This window comes from Macaca thibetana, chromosome 15 (genome assembly GCF_024542745.1).
Source record: "Macaca thibetana thibetana isolate TM-01 chromosome 15, ASM2454274v1, whole genome shotgun sequence".
Classification (NCBI taxonomy): Eukaryota; Metazoa; Chordata; class Mammalia; order Primates; family Cercopithecidae; genus Macaca; species Macaca thibetana.
Window position 1 is genome coordinate 14,986,749 of NC_065592.1, and position 18,642 is coordinate 15,005,390.

Consider the following 18,642-nt stretch of genomic DNA (forward strand, 5'->3'; position numbering starts at 1 on the left):
CTCCTAACAGGTTTGAATTGGAGATTGACTCACATTTTTTTCCCTCCATATGTTCCAGTCCAAAAAAAAGAGAAAAAACTCAGTCAAACAAAGAACTTAGTACACTTTTTAAAACATGTGACTCAGGAAAGATTATAAAAGGGTAGGTACAACCTACACATATGGGAAATGGATTATTACCCTGTGAAATTGGTGAACCTTTCCCCTGGGCCATTGCTCCAGCAGGACTCTGCCTCTTGGGATGTCAGAGGCTGAGATCAGTAACATGTTTTAGTTGGAATCTATTTCTCTTGAACCCAGGACTCTTTTTTTCCCCCTCTGGTTAAAAGAATTATGACACAGATGATAGGAAATCTGCCTACAACTGGCTTAATTGTTTGCAAGATTTTAGTCACCAGATTAGAACAGGAAGAGAGTTTTTATTTAAAGAAACAGAATCTACCTCCTGCACCAGGGCTGAAACCTTCTCTTATCCAAAAGTCATTGGGAAGGTTGGGAAGCAAGAGAGGCTTCTATTTTCTCTCTCTCTCTCTCTCTCTCTCTCTCTCTCTCTCTCTGTGTGTGTGTGTGTGTGAGAGAGAGAGGCAGAGAGAGACAGAGACGGAGAGATTGTGATGGCTAAGCATGGGGTGTGGGAGAACAAGATGTGGGTAACTGGGGTATCCGTTTGGGCCATGGACCCATCATGCTCATCAGACCTTGAATGGCCACCCTTGTGGAAGGGATGACAGGGCAAGGGGGGCATCTGAGCCAGGGAGTAGGGTGTTGGAGCCTGAGGGAGAGAAGGATGTTTGTGTGGGAGCATGGTGGTAGAGGCTCAGCATGGGATGTCAGAACTCAAATAGGATCCAGAAGAATCCATGTGAGAAGGGAGGCAGTAGCTGTGGCCCAGTGCTGGTGTATTGGATCCTGAGGTAAGGAAGGCATTTGTGTGAGGGGTTGGACAGTAGAGACCCAGCCCTGGATGTCTGTGTCGGGGAGAGGAGGGAGGGCATCTGGGTAGGGAAGGAGGCAGGGATGGCAATAGAAGAGTGGTTCCATACAAATAACCAAATATAAAAAGAAATACAGGCAAGTTTTTTCACTTTTGTAGGATGATGTCACAGATATGTAGAGGGAGAAAACTAGAATAATTTCTATGTTGGATTGGAATAGGAGCCATTGGTATGAACCCATGGTTTTCAATATGGGAAGATGGATATAGAAATAAATAGATATGTGAAGTGCCTATTGTGGTTCCATGTGTGTATTATATATTATCTGGCTCCACTGACTGAAAGGGCCTGGCATAAGCAATACTAAGGAGCAGTGAGCACATGTGGTGCCCAGATCTTGGTTTCTAAATACCATTGTCCACTAAAAGAAACCAGGACTCATTGAAGAAATAACCTGATTCTGGGGCTGAGGCAGGGAAAGTATAAGATGAACCTGAAATATCTTTTGTGCCAAAAAGTAAGGAATTGCTAAAAATATGATGGGAACATGTCAGAAGGGCACAAAAGCAGTAAGAGGACTCCCACTAGTCATATCTGGAACAAGTTGAACATCAAAACGAATTAGGATAATAAAGGATTATAGTACACTGAATAAAACAGGAAACCATGGGCCCATGGTAATAAAAATAAGTAAATGGATACATTGAAAGTTTGAGGAATGGGATATTTACATAGTGTGTCAATCCACAAAATGGTTATCTACTGCAAAGAGAAAGAGTAATGTTACTGTAGAGATATCAAATGAATTAATCAGTTGATGAAAGCAAACATCATGAGTAAAGGGATATTGAAATCAGACATTAGACAGAACATTAGACAACTGAAAGTTATTCTACGAAATGAGTGGTCTCATTGTCAAGGCTGTACAAATCTAGAAAAGACTGAGGAACTGTTCCAGACTGAGGATGAGTAGAGGGTTATAACTACTAACTGCAACATGTGATTCTGAAGTGGATTGTTTGCTGTCAAGGATATTATTGGCACAGTTGGCAAAACTTGAGGATGAGGTGGTAATTCTGCATCTCAGTGTTAATTTCCTCTTTATTATGATTCTCTTAGTTTGTTTTCTGCTGCTATAACAGAATACCACAGACTGGGTAATTTATAAAGAAAATAGATATATTTGGCTCACAGTTCTGGAGGCTGGGAAGTCCAAGAGCCTGGTGCTGGCATCTGGTGAGGACCTTCTTGCTGGGTCATAACATGCAGCACTCAAGACAAGAGACACAAGATAGGGGCCAAATTTATCCTTTATCAGAAGCCTACTCTCACAATAATGGCATTAATTCATGACATAATCACATCTTAAAGGTCCTGCCTCTTAATACTGTTACAATGATAATTAAATTGTCAGCACATGAACTTTTAGGGGGATACATTCAAACCACAGCAATGATTAATTGTGATTTAGGAGAATGCCCTTGTGTGTATCTGTGGATGGTGGAGCATAATCTTGGCAGCTTATTCTCAAATAGGTCAGGAAATAATAAAGTTTTTTTTTTTTTTAACAGTTTCTACAACTGTTCAGTAAGTTTGAGATTGTTTCAGAGCAAAACTAAGCACATGCGCGCGCGCGCACATACACACACGTTCATCTCTCTCCTCTCTTAGAAGCTTGTTTGATTTGTCAGAGCTCAGACTGAAACAAGCTTGTAGTCTGGGTACATCTTCTTTTTCCTCTCCTTAAATTCACTACTTAAAGAAAGCTGTAGTGAAGCCAGGAGGGCTCTGGAGCCTGCATTTCACCCCATAGCTGTGCAACTTACTAACGGGCTGATTTGAGACAAGTTGCTTCACCTTTTGGAGCCTCAGTTTTCACATTGTTGAAGTGGGTAGTTGGGAGGATCAAATAGAGGATAAATAGATACAAATATACACTTATCAGTATTATATTAGCACAAATAATTACACAGGGTGGGAGAAATAGCATTTGGATAATTCTGTGAGCAGTATTCTTTTGAGCATTTTAGAGGTGAATCCATTTTCAATCAAATAATTTGTATCGCTTTGTATGTCATTATGTTGCTCAATTTCACGAATTAGAATGCATAGCCACCATCCTATATTGCATGCTGTTGTACTTAGTTCATTTCTAACTTTCCATAATTGGAGGCTGCCATGTGTACCCAGTGAAACTCAATAAAATTAATTGAGGGTAATGATGATGAAGACAAGATCTATAGTGTCATCGTTATTTCTCCAACCACCCCCGCCCTGTAAGCTAGGATTGTTTGCATTTAAAAGTTGTTGCTATGGAGTTTAGCGGATAGATTTGCTGAGAGCTTATGGTATATGATCCATAAAAGGCGGTCATGGTAGGTGTCTCACTGAGTAGAAAATGTCAAACTTGGTGTAGGAGGATCTATTTGGCTCTTATGTTTGAGGCATACGCAGAGTCTTTTGTCAAACCCTATGTGAATATCAAACCTATTTCTGTACTGGGGCCAGCATCTCCCCAACCCCCTCAGTCATGTGTGCCCAGACCTCCCTGCAGGTATCTTACTAAGGGCTGAGCCTTGCTTTTGTTACTTAGGCCTTTTATTTCTTTCAGGAAAATCAGTGGAATGAGCTTCTTGAAACTCTGCACAAACTTCCCATCCCTGACCCAGGAGTGTCTGTTCATCTCAGCGTGGTAAGTGGGGCAGAGTATTAGCCATCACTGAGAACCCATTTCATTATTGACAGTAAGAAGGAAGTAGCTGAACAGGATTGTATTTTGTCACCTTTACCTACCCTACCCCTACCCCCAAATACTCTGATACCTCTGAGCTCAAGATAGGCCAGGGAGCTGAATTTCTTCCTTTCTCTGAGATTCTATAAGAAACAGACACGTCCTAAATGTCCCTAGGCTCCTCTGTAGCCATCATGCCATCACCAGCATCTCTTGGATCACAGATGCTGGGCTGAAATAGGATACCTGGCTCCGCCTGCTTCTTCAGTTCCCTGTCCCAGTCTCCCTGTATCACCCTTGCCCTGCAGCACTGCTGTGCGTGTCCCTTTGCTGAAGCCCATCCTGCACCCTCAGCTTTCAACATTTCCTCTCCCCTGTTTGCCAGGGTAACACATATTCATCCTTCAGAACTCAACTCTGATTTTATTTCCAGAGAAATCCTCCCTTGATACTTCATAGGTTTTTCCAAGTTTACCTCCTTCGCCCCAAGCATCTTGCATACTTTGTGGTACTTAGTTACACCCTATTGGCATGCATCCTTTTCCTATCCCCCTCACTGGACTGTGTGTCCCTTGAGGACAGAGAGGGAGAGTGCTTAGTGTTGTTCCTGGCCTACAGTAATAGTTTCTTTGAATGCCTATAAATATATGCTGCTACTACATGTTCTGCACTGTGCTCTGAAATACCAATTGGGAGATTTCCATCCTAGTCATTGTCTTGCCAATGACCTGAGTGACCTTAATCAGGACCTTTAACCTTGTGGGCTTCAATTTCCTCATCTGTCAGATAAGGCATCAGAAGAGGTGTAGGAGATCTTTTCCATATTTTGGTTCCAGGAATTATCTAATTCCCTAGGTCAAACCCTCAAGCCCTTGTCACTACCTTCATCAGAATTCTCAGATGGATATAGTTTGACCAAGTATTGATTATTATCCAGGGGCTATTTCCCTTATGTCATGGGACCTGAGAATTTTAAGAGTTTTGTCTTTCATCTTCATTAGAACCTGGTACAGTGTTGGTATTCAGTGGTGGAAAGGTATCTCCTCTCCTAAAGAAAATTAATATCCCTTATAGGTTTTTTCAGAATGATGATAAAATTGAAAGCAGTGTTACTACCAGTAGTTAATAATAGATCTACTCTTTTAGTAAGTTCCTAATTTATACTAAATATGTATCTCTAATATTCAAAACAAGTCTACAAAATAGATATTAACATTCCCATTTCATGGATGAGATTTCAAGAGGAAAAAATACTTGCCCTTCCAAGGTCGTGTGGTTAATAAGAGATAAGACTTGAGTTTTCAAAGCCAGGGCTAACTTCAAGCCTATGTTCTTCCCACTGTGCCATTCATGTGGAAGGAGAGGGAGAGAAGGAAGGAAGAAAGAAAAAAATGAATTTACAGAGACTTTTGCCCATTTTAATAGAGCATAGGAAAGAAAGAAACCTTGTTACAAAAATTCTCATACGGCAGGGGAGACCATCTGGAAAAGATGAACAAATGAGCTTTAAACCTGCCCCAGTCCTTGCTGTATAGCTAGGCAACCCTGCCTTTGTCCCTGTCCTTTTTCCTAAGCAGCTTGATCTCACCACTTCAGTCCATAATGACATCCGACAGGTAGCTGTGGAGTAGCCTGGCTGGGTCACCAGCTGCTGGGGAGGAAGGTCCTCTCCTTCCTAAGAATGGCTGCTCAGGCAGTGTGCATGCCAGGCCTCAAGGACAAGCCATCTCAGGGGCAGCAGGAACTGCTGGGGTGGCGCAGCTGTTTCATGCCAGTGGTTTCTAGGAATGTTTCTGACCTCCCCTGGTCCCCAGCATTTCATGGGCAATGGAGCAAGACAGAATCTCAAAGGACAGCCTGGGGACTACTTGGTTTTGGAATTGTGTTGGCTCACTATTTACTATCAATTGCATCTATAAAGGCAGATATTTTTTTCTTTCCTTTTCACTGGGAATTCCTCTCTCCATATTGCGTTTCTGATTTTGAAGGGCCACTCTCATCTAGGTTATACATCCTAAAATGTTGATAAAATTGTAATCCTGGACTTTTTGTCTGTAGTCACTCTCTGCAAGAGTATATTTCTATGTGTCTTATATGAGTGATGATAAAAATAGTAATATGAACTAGCAGTTCAGGGCAATAATAATTTTATATTAAAATACCATTTATTGAATGGTAGGCATTTCATATATATAACATTTATTCTTCACAACAGTTTTGAAGTAGATAATATTCCCATTTACAGATTCAAAAACAGGTTCTGCGCTATTAAGTGAATTTGCTGAGCTACATAATCACCACATGGCCATTTGTTACTGAACTAAACTTCTAGCCCTTTGGTATAGAAGTTGGTATCTCATGGAGTCATATTTGAACCTTGCATTTTACTTTTCCTGTTTTAATCCTCATTGTTGAATTAATCACTTACTAGTTTCCATGCTACACCATCTCTACTGAAATACTTCATAGGTAGTATTTTGATATACACACAGATTTTGGAATAATGCATCGAAGAAGGCTTTTTTAAAGTTATCTATTTTATACTTTTTATTTTTTACTTTTTTATTTGTTTAAATCCCTTTAGCTGTCATCTGCACATAAAAAGCACAGGTATAACAGTCTGTCATGGTGGAAAGAGCACAACTCTGGTTACACAGATTTAGTTTTGGTCCATATTCTGCCACGCACTAGCTGCGTGACTTTTGACTGGCTACTTGACCTCTGTGAGCATTAATTTACCCATTTGTAATATGGAGATAATATCTATCTCAAAATTTGTTATGGGAATTAGAGATAACATTTACAGAGTACTAGACATAATGCCTTTCATGTAGCAGGTATTCAACAAATATCTGTTGAATATTGGACAAGTACCTTACACTATTATTGTTGTCATCATCATCATTATGATTGTCCCCAGGGCCTTTCATTTCAGAAAGCCTATACAACTCATTCTTCTAGACACCTACCTATTTTGCAATCACCCAAGAGTGAGGGTTGGGGTGCACAACTTCTTGAAATGTCACTTGGGGGTCCAGGTTTGAACCTAGGCCATGGCTAAGCTGACCTTCTCTGCATGTGACCTTTCCTGGCCTTTGCACAATCCCATCTTTAATTGGCCGGCACCAAGCTCTTTCCGTTCCTGCTTGCCATTGTCTTCTGAGTCTTTAATAGCAGCAAAGGGTGTCATCAGTTCAGCCTGTTGTCATTTAACTCAGGGATGTATGCTTGTTACATATGGAGATGCCTCATTGGAAGTTCTTTGAAGAGGTCAAGTTTTCAACTCCACTGAGTCTCTAGTCAGGAGGCTTATGATGGAGTGGGCTTCGGGGGCAGAATTTCTCTACTCTTAGTCATCTGCAGTGGTCTCAGTTCCAGTGCTCCAGCAACTGGAGCTCTTCCGGACATCACTTAGGCCTTTGGGGCAGATTTTGGTCACATTTTGTAGATGAATATAATCTCAGATGCTGAAATGAGATGACAGGTTTGGTTGGTAAAAATCATCACTGAGTGAATCTGCTTGTTCCTAGAATACACTTGCCTTACTGAACGATAAATTCTGAAACCAACGCCTTTCATGTGTTTAGCCATTTAACTTCTTTGAACTATTTATTTGTTTATTTATTTAGAGACAGAGTTTCGTTCTTGTCGCCCAGGCTGGAGTGCAGTGGCACGATCTCAGCTCACTGAAACCTCCGCCTCCTGGGTTCAAGCGATTCTGCTGCTTTAGCTTCCCGAGTATCTGGGATTACAGGTGCCTGCCACCATGCCTGGCTAATTTTTTTGTATTTTCAGTATAGGCGAGGTTTCACCATGTTGGCCAGGCTGATCTCGAACTCCTGACCTCATGTGATCCACTTGCCTTGGCCTCCCAAAGTGCTGAGATTACAGGCATGAGCCAACACTCCTGGCCTGAACTCTTCATTTATATCTCCCAAAGAAGTTCTCCTCTCATAGGAAAGAACTCCATCTACCAGAGTGATGATTTAATGCATCTGGTTCAATCTGACATTATCCAAAGAAAATATTCCATGGGTGTTTCTTCTGAGTGAAACGGTTTCCTTATCTGAGTAAGAAAATATTTTCCAATCATTTACCTGAATTCTGAGTATGCAACTGTTAAACATTTTAGCAGAAATAAATCACTTTTGCTTTTCTTTTCTAGCATTCTTATTTTACTGTGCCTGATACCAGAGAACTTCCCAGCATCCCTGAGAATGTAAGTACTTGGGAAGAAAAAATTAAATTTTTATTCTTCTCTGTTTTCTGCTTATTTGTTTTAATAAATAAAGGATGTGATTTAAAGTATAATTACAAAAATTATGATTTTTAAAAAGAACACATTATAAAAACAAAAATAGAACTGAAGTATATTATAAAAAACAAAACAAATAGAGAATATTTGCAAAGTATAGAAAGTATAAAGACTGAGGGATTGTTATTCCTATTTCTCAAAGGTAATTATGTATTAATATGATATTTAATTCCCCCTTTTTAGAATGTATTTTTACATAGTTAAATCACCTATTATAAAAACATCTTTTCCATTTTCATTCACGTGACTTATTTTTGTCAACTATGTAATATTCTATTTACTCTGTAGTTTATTTAGCCATTCTCTCACTGTAGAACATTTAGATTGTTTCGCATTTCTGCTATTATAAGTGAAATGTTTCCATATAAAGAATTTTCCAAATAGAGGTTTATTAGGGTAGATCAACTCAAGCAGAATTACACTTCTACTTCTTACCCTTGTATATTTATCTTTCAGAGAATAAAGTATTTGTGGGTTAAGTATGAGGGCCTCCATCCCTACCTCCAAAGGACATAGGAGCAGTGAACTAGAGTGTGAGAGAGCAGAAGGTTGATGTTTGCCTTCTGAACAAGCTGAATGACATATCTAGTCTAGCGCTTGACATGTTTTCAAAATGTTTTACTATGATTATAAATAGTACTATGTAGAATCAGATAAAGAATGTCTACCACTTAGACACTTGATTACTTTTTTAAAATTGTGGTAACAAATACATAACATAAAATTTACCATGTTAATCATTTTTAAGTGTACAGCTCGGTAGTTTTGAATGCATTCATATTTTGTACAGTCAATGTCCAGAACTTTTTGTATCTTACAAAACTGAAACTCTGTACTCATTAAACAATTCCCCATTACCCTATCTCTGCAACCCCTGGCAACCATCAATCTGCTTTTTGTCTCTATGAATTTGACTACTCTCCATATAGTACTTCACGTAAGTGAAATCATACAATATTTGTCCTTTTGTTCTGAGTTATTTCACTTAGCGTAATGCCTTCAAAGTTCATCTGCATTGAACCATATGTCAGGATAGCCTGCCTTTTTGAGGCTGAATGATATTCCATTGTATGTATAGACCACATTTTGCATATCTGTTCATCCAGCAATAGATGCTTGGATCAGTAGATATTGTTTTTACCCTTTGGCTATTATTAATAATACTGCTTTGAACATTGGTGTACAAATGCCTGGTTGAGTCTCTGCTTTCAATTCTTTTGGGCGTATACTTGAATGCTTGATTAGAAAAGTACTGGAATATGTGGTATACCTTTTCATAACTACTGTAGATTCACAGAAAGGAAATTTTTCTAAGGGTTGTCTATAGAACAGATTACAAATGTCAAGTGATCAAATGTAACGAATGAAGTTAGGCTGTAGTACTGTGATTAGATAACAGTCTTGATAAGTTGGGATTATCAAGCATATCCATGTAGTGTATTATCTGTATGATCAGACTGGTAGAAAATATTGCATCCTTTTCATTTGACATTAATTAATAAAAAATTCAGACCAGAGTTCCCATTTCAGCAACAATAGATAACATTGATTGAGTACTACTACTCGAAATATGGTATATTTGGTACTTTTCTCCATTTTCACATTTAGCTCTCTCAACAAGCTTACATGGTAACTACCATAATTATCTAATATAAGGAAACAGAAGCCCTGAAAATTTAAGTCATATATTCAAGATCCTACAGGAAATAAATGATAAAGTTAGAATTCAAGTATTGGTCTTTCTGGATTCTTGAGACAGAGCTCTTACATACTGTGCTATACTTTGAGCCCATGATTTTTACCTTTCATCTCTCAGAAAATTCCATTGAAATGATGAGCAAAAGGAGAAAACTATTTCCCTAATGACAGAGGAAGCTACCATGAGCCAGAAAGTTTGGGAATTTGCATAATATAAAGGAGATGATTACTGATAGTTGCAGTCAATTCAGTATAGACAGTGGAGAAATCCAAAAAGAAGTGGGAAAGTAGTGCAGGAAGAGCAGAAGCAGAGGCTGTGAAGGAGGCTACTGAAGGATTATTTTAAAATGCCATGGGACGTTTACAAGAATTGATCATGTACTAAATCATACCAAAAATTTCAAAATAGAGCGTATTAAACTCTCACAGGTCACTGTCTTTTATAGCAGTGAATGAAAACTATAATAATAATTAAAGGTTTAAAAATATTCATCTATTTGAAATAGCAGTTGGATCAAAGAAGATAAAAATTGAAATTAGTTATTATTTAGAAATTAATGACAATGAGGACACTAAACAAGTACCTTAGGGATGTGACCAAAACCACACTCTGGAGAAAATTCATAGCTTTGAATGTTTTTATATAAATAAGAAATTTAGAAAACAATGAACTTGACTTTCAAGAAGCTAAAAAAAAAAAAAGAATAGTAATAAAAAATAACCAAAACTAGAAAAAGAAATAGTAATTTAATTTATTAGGGAACATTGTTAAAGTAAAATTGAAAAATAGTACTTTTTAAAAACTGAATTTGTGAAAAGAATAAAATTTTAAACTTATTTGATAAATTTAAAGATTGTGAAAAGAGAAAATTTCTAGAAAAAGACAAATGATAGTTGGCTTGAGAAATAGGCAATATAAATATAGAATGATAACTTGAAAAGATTAATAAAGCTATATTGCAATCTCCATCCTTCGAAAAATCTGTCAGGTTTAGGTGGTTATATAGGTGTTTCAGGAACAGATAACTATTACTTAAATAGTACCAAATCATAGGAAAGGTATGTGTGTATGTATATCATACAATAGTGGAAGAAAAATCAAGCATAATCCCCCATCTCAGAGATCTATTTCTGAGTTTTTTCATCCTTCCTTTTTATGACATGTAGTTTTCAAACTATGCCACCGGGAACCCCAGTGTTGCTTTGGGAGCCCTGGAAGGCCTCACAGGTAGATGGCTAACTGATGAGAGCATTGGATCCCTGCTCCTGTTTTATTCAGAGCAGGTTAATTTCCATTGCTTACATTGGGGGTTGAGTAATACCTTGTTTGAGACAAAAGTATTCTTTTAATTTTTTTGTTAAGTTTCGAAAGTTACATTTTTGAAAGTACACAAAATGTATACACTTTGTATTTGTTTTTCTTATAACAATGTACTATGAACATCTATCTATGTCATTAAAAATTCTTCACAAATATTTTGTTGAAAAAAATTAATACTAATACATAGAGAAAAAAATGAAAGGCCCCCATTACCACCATCCGTCCCAACCCCAATCCCACTCTCCCTCAAGTGTTTGATGAAACCTTTCTCTAGGAATTTAGTGTTATATGTGTGAGTACCTGTGTGTGTTGTAGATGATTTTTAAACATAAATATGATGCTATTTTTTGGTTTAATGTATTCTAAAAGGTGTTCATATCTACCTGCTTCATCCTTTTTAATGATATACTTATGTAGTGGTATTTTTATTCTTATGAAAGTAATGCGTATTAATGGCTTAAAAACATGTAGTACTACACAGTTGTTGATGACAACCAGCAATTTTCAAGTTGCCCAGCTACTTTCAAGTTTTTAGCAGCTGTGTTTCCCTCTGTATTTTTGAATAACTTATTCATATTGCTAAATCTTTTTTTTTTTTTTCGGTTACAGATATCACTTACTGATTTTCCTATAGAAGATGAGTTTTGGTCTTTTACCATCTATAACCCTCCCCACCCCGAAACACACAGAATAGCATTCTCTCAGTCACATATTTCCCCTCTCCCATTCTTTCTATACCTTTAGAGCATTTTTACATTAAATCAGAAGTTACTGTTTACATTTTAATGAGCATGCTGAAGCAGTTAGTAGATTACCTTTCCTTTCTTATACAACTTTTTGTCACATAAGCGTTCTTGGGTTTCACATATTTCTCATTCTTGATTTTATTCCCTCGTTTTGGTGAAACATGTGCCAGTAGTTTTCTTGAGAAAGTACTTGTTAGAGGCAACATTTTTAGACCTAGCATGACTAAAAAGAACTTCCTCCTTCTCTTTTTGAGACAGAGTCTTGCTCTGTCGTCCAGGCTGGAGTGCAATGGCACAATCTCTGCTCACTGCAAACTCCACCTCCTGGGCTCAAGCAATTCTTCTGCCTCAGCCTCCCAAATAGTCATGGCTACTGGTACCCACCACTATGCCTGACTAATTTTTGTATATTTTAGTAGAGATGGGGTTTCACCATGTTGGCCAGGCTGATTTTGAACTCCTGACCTCAAGTGATCTGCCTGCCTTGGCCTCCCAAAGTGCTAGAATTACAAGCATGAGCCCAGTTTCTTTATTCTTCTTTTGATAGTTTGACTGGGTGTAGAACTCTAGGTTGGAAATTACTGTATCTTCCAAACTTTGAAGATGTTTCTCCACTGACTTCTAGCTTTGCTGTTGCAACTAAGAAGTCTCAGCCATTCTGATTCCTGAGGTTTATTTATTGTAACCATCCTTTGATGGTCTCTCCTGGTATCCTGAAATTGCAGTGATGTGCCTTGCTAGGGGCCTGTTTTCATCTATTGTGCTGGGCACATGGTGGTTCCATTTAATCTGGAAACTCATGTCCTTTAGAGCTGAGAACTTTTCTCACATTATTTCTTTGAAAAAATACTACTCTTCATTTTTCTTTCTTTCTTTGGGGCCTCTGTGATAGAATGTTAAATCTCCTGTACTGCTCCTCAAATTTTCTTGTTTTTTCTCTCCTATTTTCCATCTCTCTCTCTTAGTTTTCTCTTCTCCACTTTCTTCAGCGAATCTTTCCACCTTTGGAAATTTACTTCTGCCATTATATTAATATTTTCACTCATCTGTGAGACTGTTATTTATAGATTTTAAAAATTTGTCTTCTCCTTGTATTATTTTCTTGCTCAATATTCCTATCTTCTGTTTGTTTTGTTCCATAACTTTGACTGTAGAGCCTTTCCTCAAATGGCTGGCCCATCACATTTAAGAGTGAGGCATTAAAAAGCTGACTGGACGCTCTGTCAGTCATTTCTGGAGCTTGGAACTAGTGTGGCTATTTTCGGGGCAGGGGCCTCTCAAATGTCAGTATCAGAATCTTTTCCTTTGGATTGGTCTGTTTTCTTTGCCTTGGGAGTATATGCTTTAATACCAGTGTTCTGGAAGCTGAGTAGGAATGGTGGGTTATGACATGTCAACATCTAATATGTATACTTTCATTTAATACTCATTTCCAGTGTAAGGCTTTATTGCCTGTCCTCAACCATACCTGGTGTCCCCAGGCCTTTCTGGTTCCATTCTTCTAGAAAGTAAACACATATTCCTCTGGAGAGGTGCAGGAAAGTCTGTTGACAAGCTCAGTGAACTGGGAGAGGAGATCCTTGGGATTGAATTACTCCTATTTTTATTTGCACCCCCTCTCCTAGCCTTCAGAGATTCTGGGTGTCTCCAGTTCCTTTTTGGAATTGTTTTTGTGCTATGCGTTGGGCTGAATGCTCAGTGCTGTGCCTGCCTACCTTATCCGTAGCTTTCAGCTTTTTTTCTCAACCTCAGTCACATGCTTGTCAGCTTGGGCCAGATCATTCTTTGTTGAGTGGGGCTGTTTTTTACATCGTAGAATATTTAGCCTTGGTGGGCCCTACTCACTACATGATGGTAGCACAGTCCCCTCCAACTGTGACAACCAAAAATGTCCCCAGGCATTACCAAATACCCCCTGGGGGACTAATGGCCCCAGGTTGAAAACCACTGCTTTAGTCACATCTGCTTTTTGGCTTTCAAAAATTTGATCTCTTTCTTCCATTACTAACTCTTCTCCAGTTTTTTGGCATTTGTGCCTTTTAAAATTCTTTTACTGTGACTTTTTCTGGGAGGGTGGTATCAGGAGAAAGAAAAGATAAATGTACGTTTAATTCACTGTATTTAATTGTTTTAAGTATGCTTTCCCTACTAATAGACATTTATATTTTCTACTATAAATAATGTTATGATAAAAATGATTGCCTAGGTTAGGTACATTAAATTTTTTTTTCTTTTAAGAACAAATAATTTCTTAAGAACTTGATTTTAAGGTACCTGGAAGTTCTGATCATTTCTAATTTTTCAAAACTGCAATTGAGATTAGGAAGTTTTTTTTAAAGTCCTCTCATACCCTTACCTCCAAAGCCTGTCTATACTGTATGCTACCTCTCCTGCCCCCACTATTTAAAAAATTTACATTCCTTCTGCTGGTTTTGCCACTAATGAACCAATTCCCTGTGCATGACCCATTGTCCCTAAATCCTCCTTTGCAAACCAGTAAAAGGCTAGCCTTGTTTGTTTCTAAGCGGAATGGTAATACCAATCTGCCAGACTCCTACCGTACATGATTCCGCTTTAATCCTTAGAGCTACTCCGAGAGGGGTAGACGTGAGCCCCGTTTTAGACAGGGAGCCCAGAACCCATAGAGCTGAGGTCGCAAGGTCTGCTCGTAAGCAGGGTGTAGCGACCCAGGTTTGTAAGGTTTTGTTCCTGTTGTACCCCACTGCCTCCCTGGAATTGACGTGTTCTATTCATGAGGAAAAAAAAGGAAATGATTTTTTAAAAAATATAGCAAATTACAAAATGAAGCAGGAAAGCCTTTCCTCTAAGGAGAATCTGAACTTTTGTAGGACCAATTTGTGTGGTTTTTGTCATAGAATCACTATTGAGCTCTAGCCATGTTCAAATTTGCATATTAATCTCTTGATAATTTTTCAAGGATTAATTTAAAATTACTAAATTGCTGCATTGCAAATTGAAACAAGCAATAACTGTGGGGTTGTTATTCCTTTATGATCTGGTGTAGTGGAAAGAACATGATTTTTAGAGACAACTAGACTCTGGGCTTCACTACCCTGGGACCCTGGGGCAATTTCTTGGAGCCTCTAGGTCCTTATCTACAAAAGGAAAATGTGAGAAACTCATGAAGTATTAAATGTAGAGTCCAAAGACAATGTCTGGTGTGATAGAGATGCTGCTTTCAGTGGTCTGTTTCTTTTTCTCCTTTTCTTGGCTCTCCCATAATTCTAGTCTTAACCTCCCTTGAGATCTGAGTTGTGGCTGAGGGCTGAAGAACATTATTCCTGGAGTACATCTTTTCTAGGTTTTTGCTCATATTTCATGGTTATGGAGATTAATTATTTTCCCTTCATGGGGCATGTATTTCACAGAGCCTTGAAAGTGTCTTAGCAGGCCCTTTTCACACCAGAATGTCTGAAGCTTGGAACTGGTGTGGCAAATGGAGCCCAGGGCTCCACTGCCTGTAATATAGATGGTTTATAAATATTTATTGATTATCTCCTCTAAGGAACATAAGCAACAAAAAGGATAAATAGGCTTTGGGATATGGAACTTAATAATGTTCTATCACCAGATAATCCTGTTCTCCTGGACAGCTTCAGAGAAGTGTTAGTGTAAAAAAAGAGACGAAGGAGCTGGTGTTTATTGAGCATCTACTGTGGACCAGATCAGGCACTGTTTGTTATGTTCTGAAATCTTCACAACAGCCTTATAGTATGGTTGTTATCTCTGTTCTGGAGAGGAAATGAAGCCCAGAGATGTGAGGTAACTTGCCAAACCAGGAAATGCTAAAACCAGGATTCACACCTGTCAGTATGATCCAAGCATTGAGATGCTGCTGGGTCTGGGCCCTGGCTCCGTGGCTCCCCCTACCCATCTAAGAAATTGCTCATCATACGTGTAAGTTATATAATTAATTGTATGAATGTTTGGTAAAATGTCCTCTCTTCTTCTCTAAGGACAGGGATCAGTATTTTTTGTTTCACTGTAGCACTATAGCCAGAACAGAATAGATGCCCAATATGTATTTATTGACTGAACAAATGACTGAATGAATGAATTAACATTTGGCCCCCCCCCCCCCCCCGCCCAGGAGAAGAAGAAAGAACAATTCCTTTCAGTTGGCTTTTGGGCCAATTTGTCTCCCAGACATTAATCAAAAGCAAATGTAAAAATTTAATTCTTTTCCCTTTCAGATCCCCATTGAAGTTAATTCTGATTATTTCTACAATTTCTTTGTAAAAATATTTTCTTTCTTTTCAGTGAAAAACTATCACTCTGTAATTGCTCATCAGGGTTTTCTCTGTCTATCAAGATAACACATGTAGGAGTGAATTTTATGCAGGCAATAATTAAATGAGCATAAATCTTTATAAATTTTAAACAGTTGACCTGCATTTAAAAAAAGTCACAGATCATGAACAGTTATATAGTAATAATTACATTGTAAACCAGCTGTATAAAGGATTTTTTTTAAGTGTCCAGGTTTTGAAGTTTACTTTTGATTAATGGATAATCATATAGACCTTCATTTGGAATATTAAACAAACCTGTCTTAATTATCTAGTTGGTGTCATACCAAGTGGTTAATGATGCGAGGAAAGCAGTTAGAATGGACAGTTACATATAACATTGCCCAGACTCCACTTTGTCAAAAGATGCGCCATGATATAGAAAAGATTTATGAACTCATCGTGACTTTCAAACATAAACAAAGTTGAAGTGGTAGTAGAAGACCTATTATCAAGAACTGTGATTATAGAGAATTCCATTGTTGCTCTTAGGAGTTGTCAGGTAATTGTTTATTCTAATGGTTTTTCCATTCACTTGGAGGGATGAAAGTTGACCTCTGGGTAAACTCTGCTTTCCTTTCTAGAATACACTTCTCTGATTTGATTGCTTATGTGAATTTCTGGGATTCTTTCTTAGGCAGATTGTTTTAGATTCCAAATTTACAGTTACCTTTAAAGAATCCCTCCCAACTAAGGTTAGTTAAATTCTTAAAAAAAGAAATCAGTTGAGGGTTTTAAAAATGTATATTATGGTAAAATATAATTTGAACAGGAGTTATTTCAGTAAACAAGACCCACTGACAAAACCAAGCCTCTTGCCTTGGAAGCTGCCTTCAGACACAAGACATTAGGTCTTTATCATGTGTACCATGTATGAAGTGGAAAGTCACAAAGACTAATAAAATGACAGACAGTGGGGCGGACTAGCATCTGTTTCGAAGGCTCCAAGGAGTACCCAGCTTAGAGTCAGTTCTTTGGTTTGAGGATTATCTCATTTCCCTAAGGTATTGAACCTAAGACGCTTTCTCTCTAAGCCCCACTATATCCCCTCCCATCCCCACCCCACTCCAACTCACCCCATCGCCACCACCCCCACCTGCTTCATAACCTCAGGCATAGATCACAGTGAGCCTCAAGTCTCCAGCCACCTGGATTGGTACAGGAGCCAGCAGGGACAGCTATAAGGGAGCAGCCATTATGAGGCTTCTCCTGGGAGGATGGGGGTTTTGCCAGGTGCCATTCCCTTTCTCTTTGTCTGGATTTAGAGCCACAGGGGTTTGCACTGGACCTGACGCTTACCAATGTTTCTTTGCAGAGATGAGAAGTGGAAGCCAAGAGTCTAAGGAGCTTGTGCGTTGCAGGCTTCTTCTGAAGTGCACCTTGCAGGCTGCTCTGTCCAGAGACCTTCCTCAGATTTGAGCCCTTTCCAGCCTGGGTGGTGGATAGCTTTGTAGCTGTGCTACCCAGCCCTAGAGAGTGTGGCCAGAAGAGATGCTAGGTAGAGAGGCACATGCTCATGGAGACATAAATGTATGTGTAACTGAAATAATGTTTAAACTCCATGAGTAGGAAGGGAATATCCTCAAGCCTAAAAACTTACTGGCACTAAGAAAACCGAGACCTTTTGAGCACAGAAGCTGGGAACTAGTCCTCAAAGCAAGGTTTTCCTTTCCAAGTAGGTGAGTCACACAGAGAAGTAATTGGCAGAGAATGAAGAAAGTAGTTACTTAGGCTCAGCCATGGTGGCATTACAGCCCAGGACACTAGGCCTAGGACGAGGTGGCCAGGGACACCATGTTTGACAGGAATTATGGTACTTATAAGAAGTATTTATCCTTTATTAAAAGAATGGACTCTTCCTTTAAAAACCTATTTGGGCAAGTGGACAAGTATGGTGCATAGTAATCTGGAAGCCCAGGGGTCATTTGAGACTTTTTTCTCCTTCCCTCCATAAGCCTAATTCATCGCCAAGTCCTTTGATTCCACTTTGTAGATTATCTGTGACATCCACACCCAAAGCTTTGACCTGAATTGGTATTTTAACATATATTTTAATCATTTCTTTCCCAGAATATGGCAGCAGCCTGTTAGTTGACTGTTCTGTCTCCTGTTTGCCCTCTTATCTGTCTCCCACAGAGCCTCTAGGAGGATTTTTCTGAAACACAAATAGGATCATGTCAGGATCCTTCAGCACTGCCCTGTCCCTAGCTCCCCTACCCCCTGCTCTCCCGCCCCACCTGCCCCTCACTCTCCTCCCTGCCTGTAGCTCCTGTCCCCACCCTGTCTTTGCCGCTGCCTGGAATATGCTTCTTCCCTCATCCACTGAGTAAACCCCTGTTAGGAGGCCCAGACCAAATGTCTTCTCTGTCACACCTTCTCCAGCCTTCTCCTGCATATCCATCAAGGGGGCGAGGCTTCTCAGCCATGCCTGGAGTGTAGTCTCAACCATGGTACGTTGCATACTGGATTTCTGAGTCTAATGTCCCTCTCACCCCAGAGTAAGCAGGAAAATGGAGATCACAGTTAGTTTATCTCTGCAGGCCTAGCTCCTGGGAGGGTGCTAGGCACATAGGAGTTAAATAAGTG

General features: G+C 39.0%; 2 protein-coding genes across 11 annotated transcripts in view; one reads left to right on the forward strand and one right to left on the reverse strand.

Moving 5' to 3' along the window:
- The window catches only part of NEK6 (NIMA related kinase 6), a 984,684-nt gene that overhangs the window by 687,738 nt on the left and 278,304 nt on the right, over nucleotides 1-18,642 (reverse strand). The window lies entirely within an intron of this gene.
- DENND1A (DENN domain containing 1A) overlaps nucleotides 1-18,642 on the forward strand; it is a 547,088-nt gene that overhangs the window by 254,473 nt on the left and 273,973 nt on the right. For all 10 annotated transcript variants that reach the window (XM_050760580.1, XM_050760581.1, XM_050760572.1 and 7 more), the window contains 2 exons: nucleotides 3,547-3,627; nucleotides 7,832-7,885. In XM_050760580.1, the coding sequence (XP_050616537.1) occupies nucleotides 3,547-3,627; nucleotides 7,832-7,885 (135 nt within the window). The remainder of the gene's footprint in view (nucleotides 1-3,546; nucleotides 3,628-7,831; nucleotides 7,886-18,642) is intronic.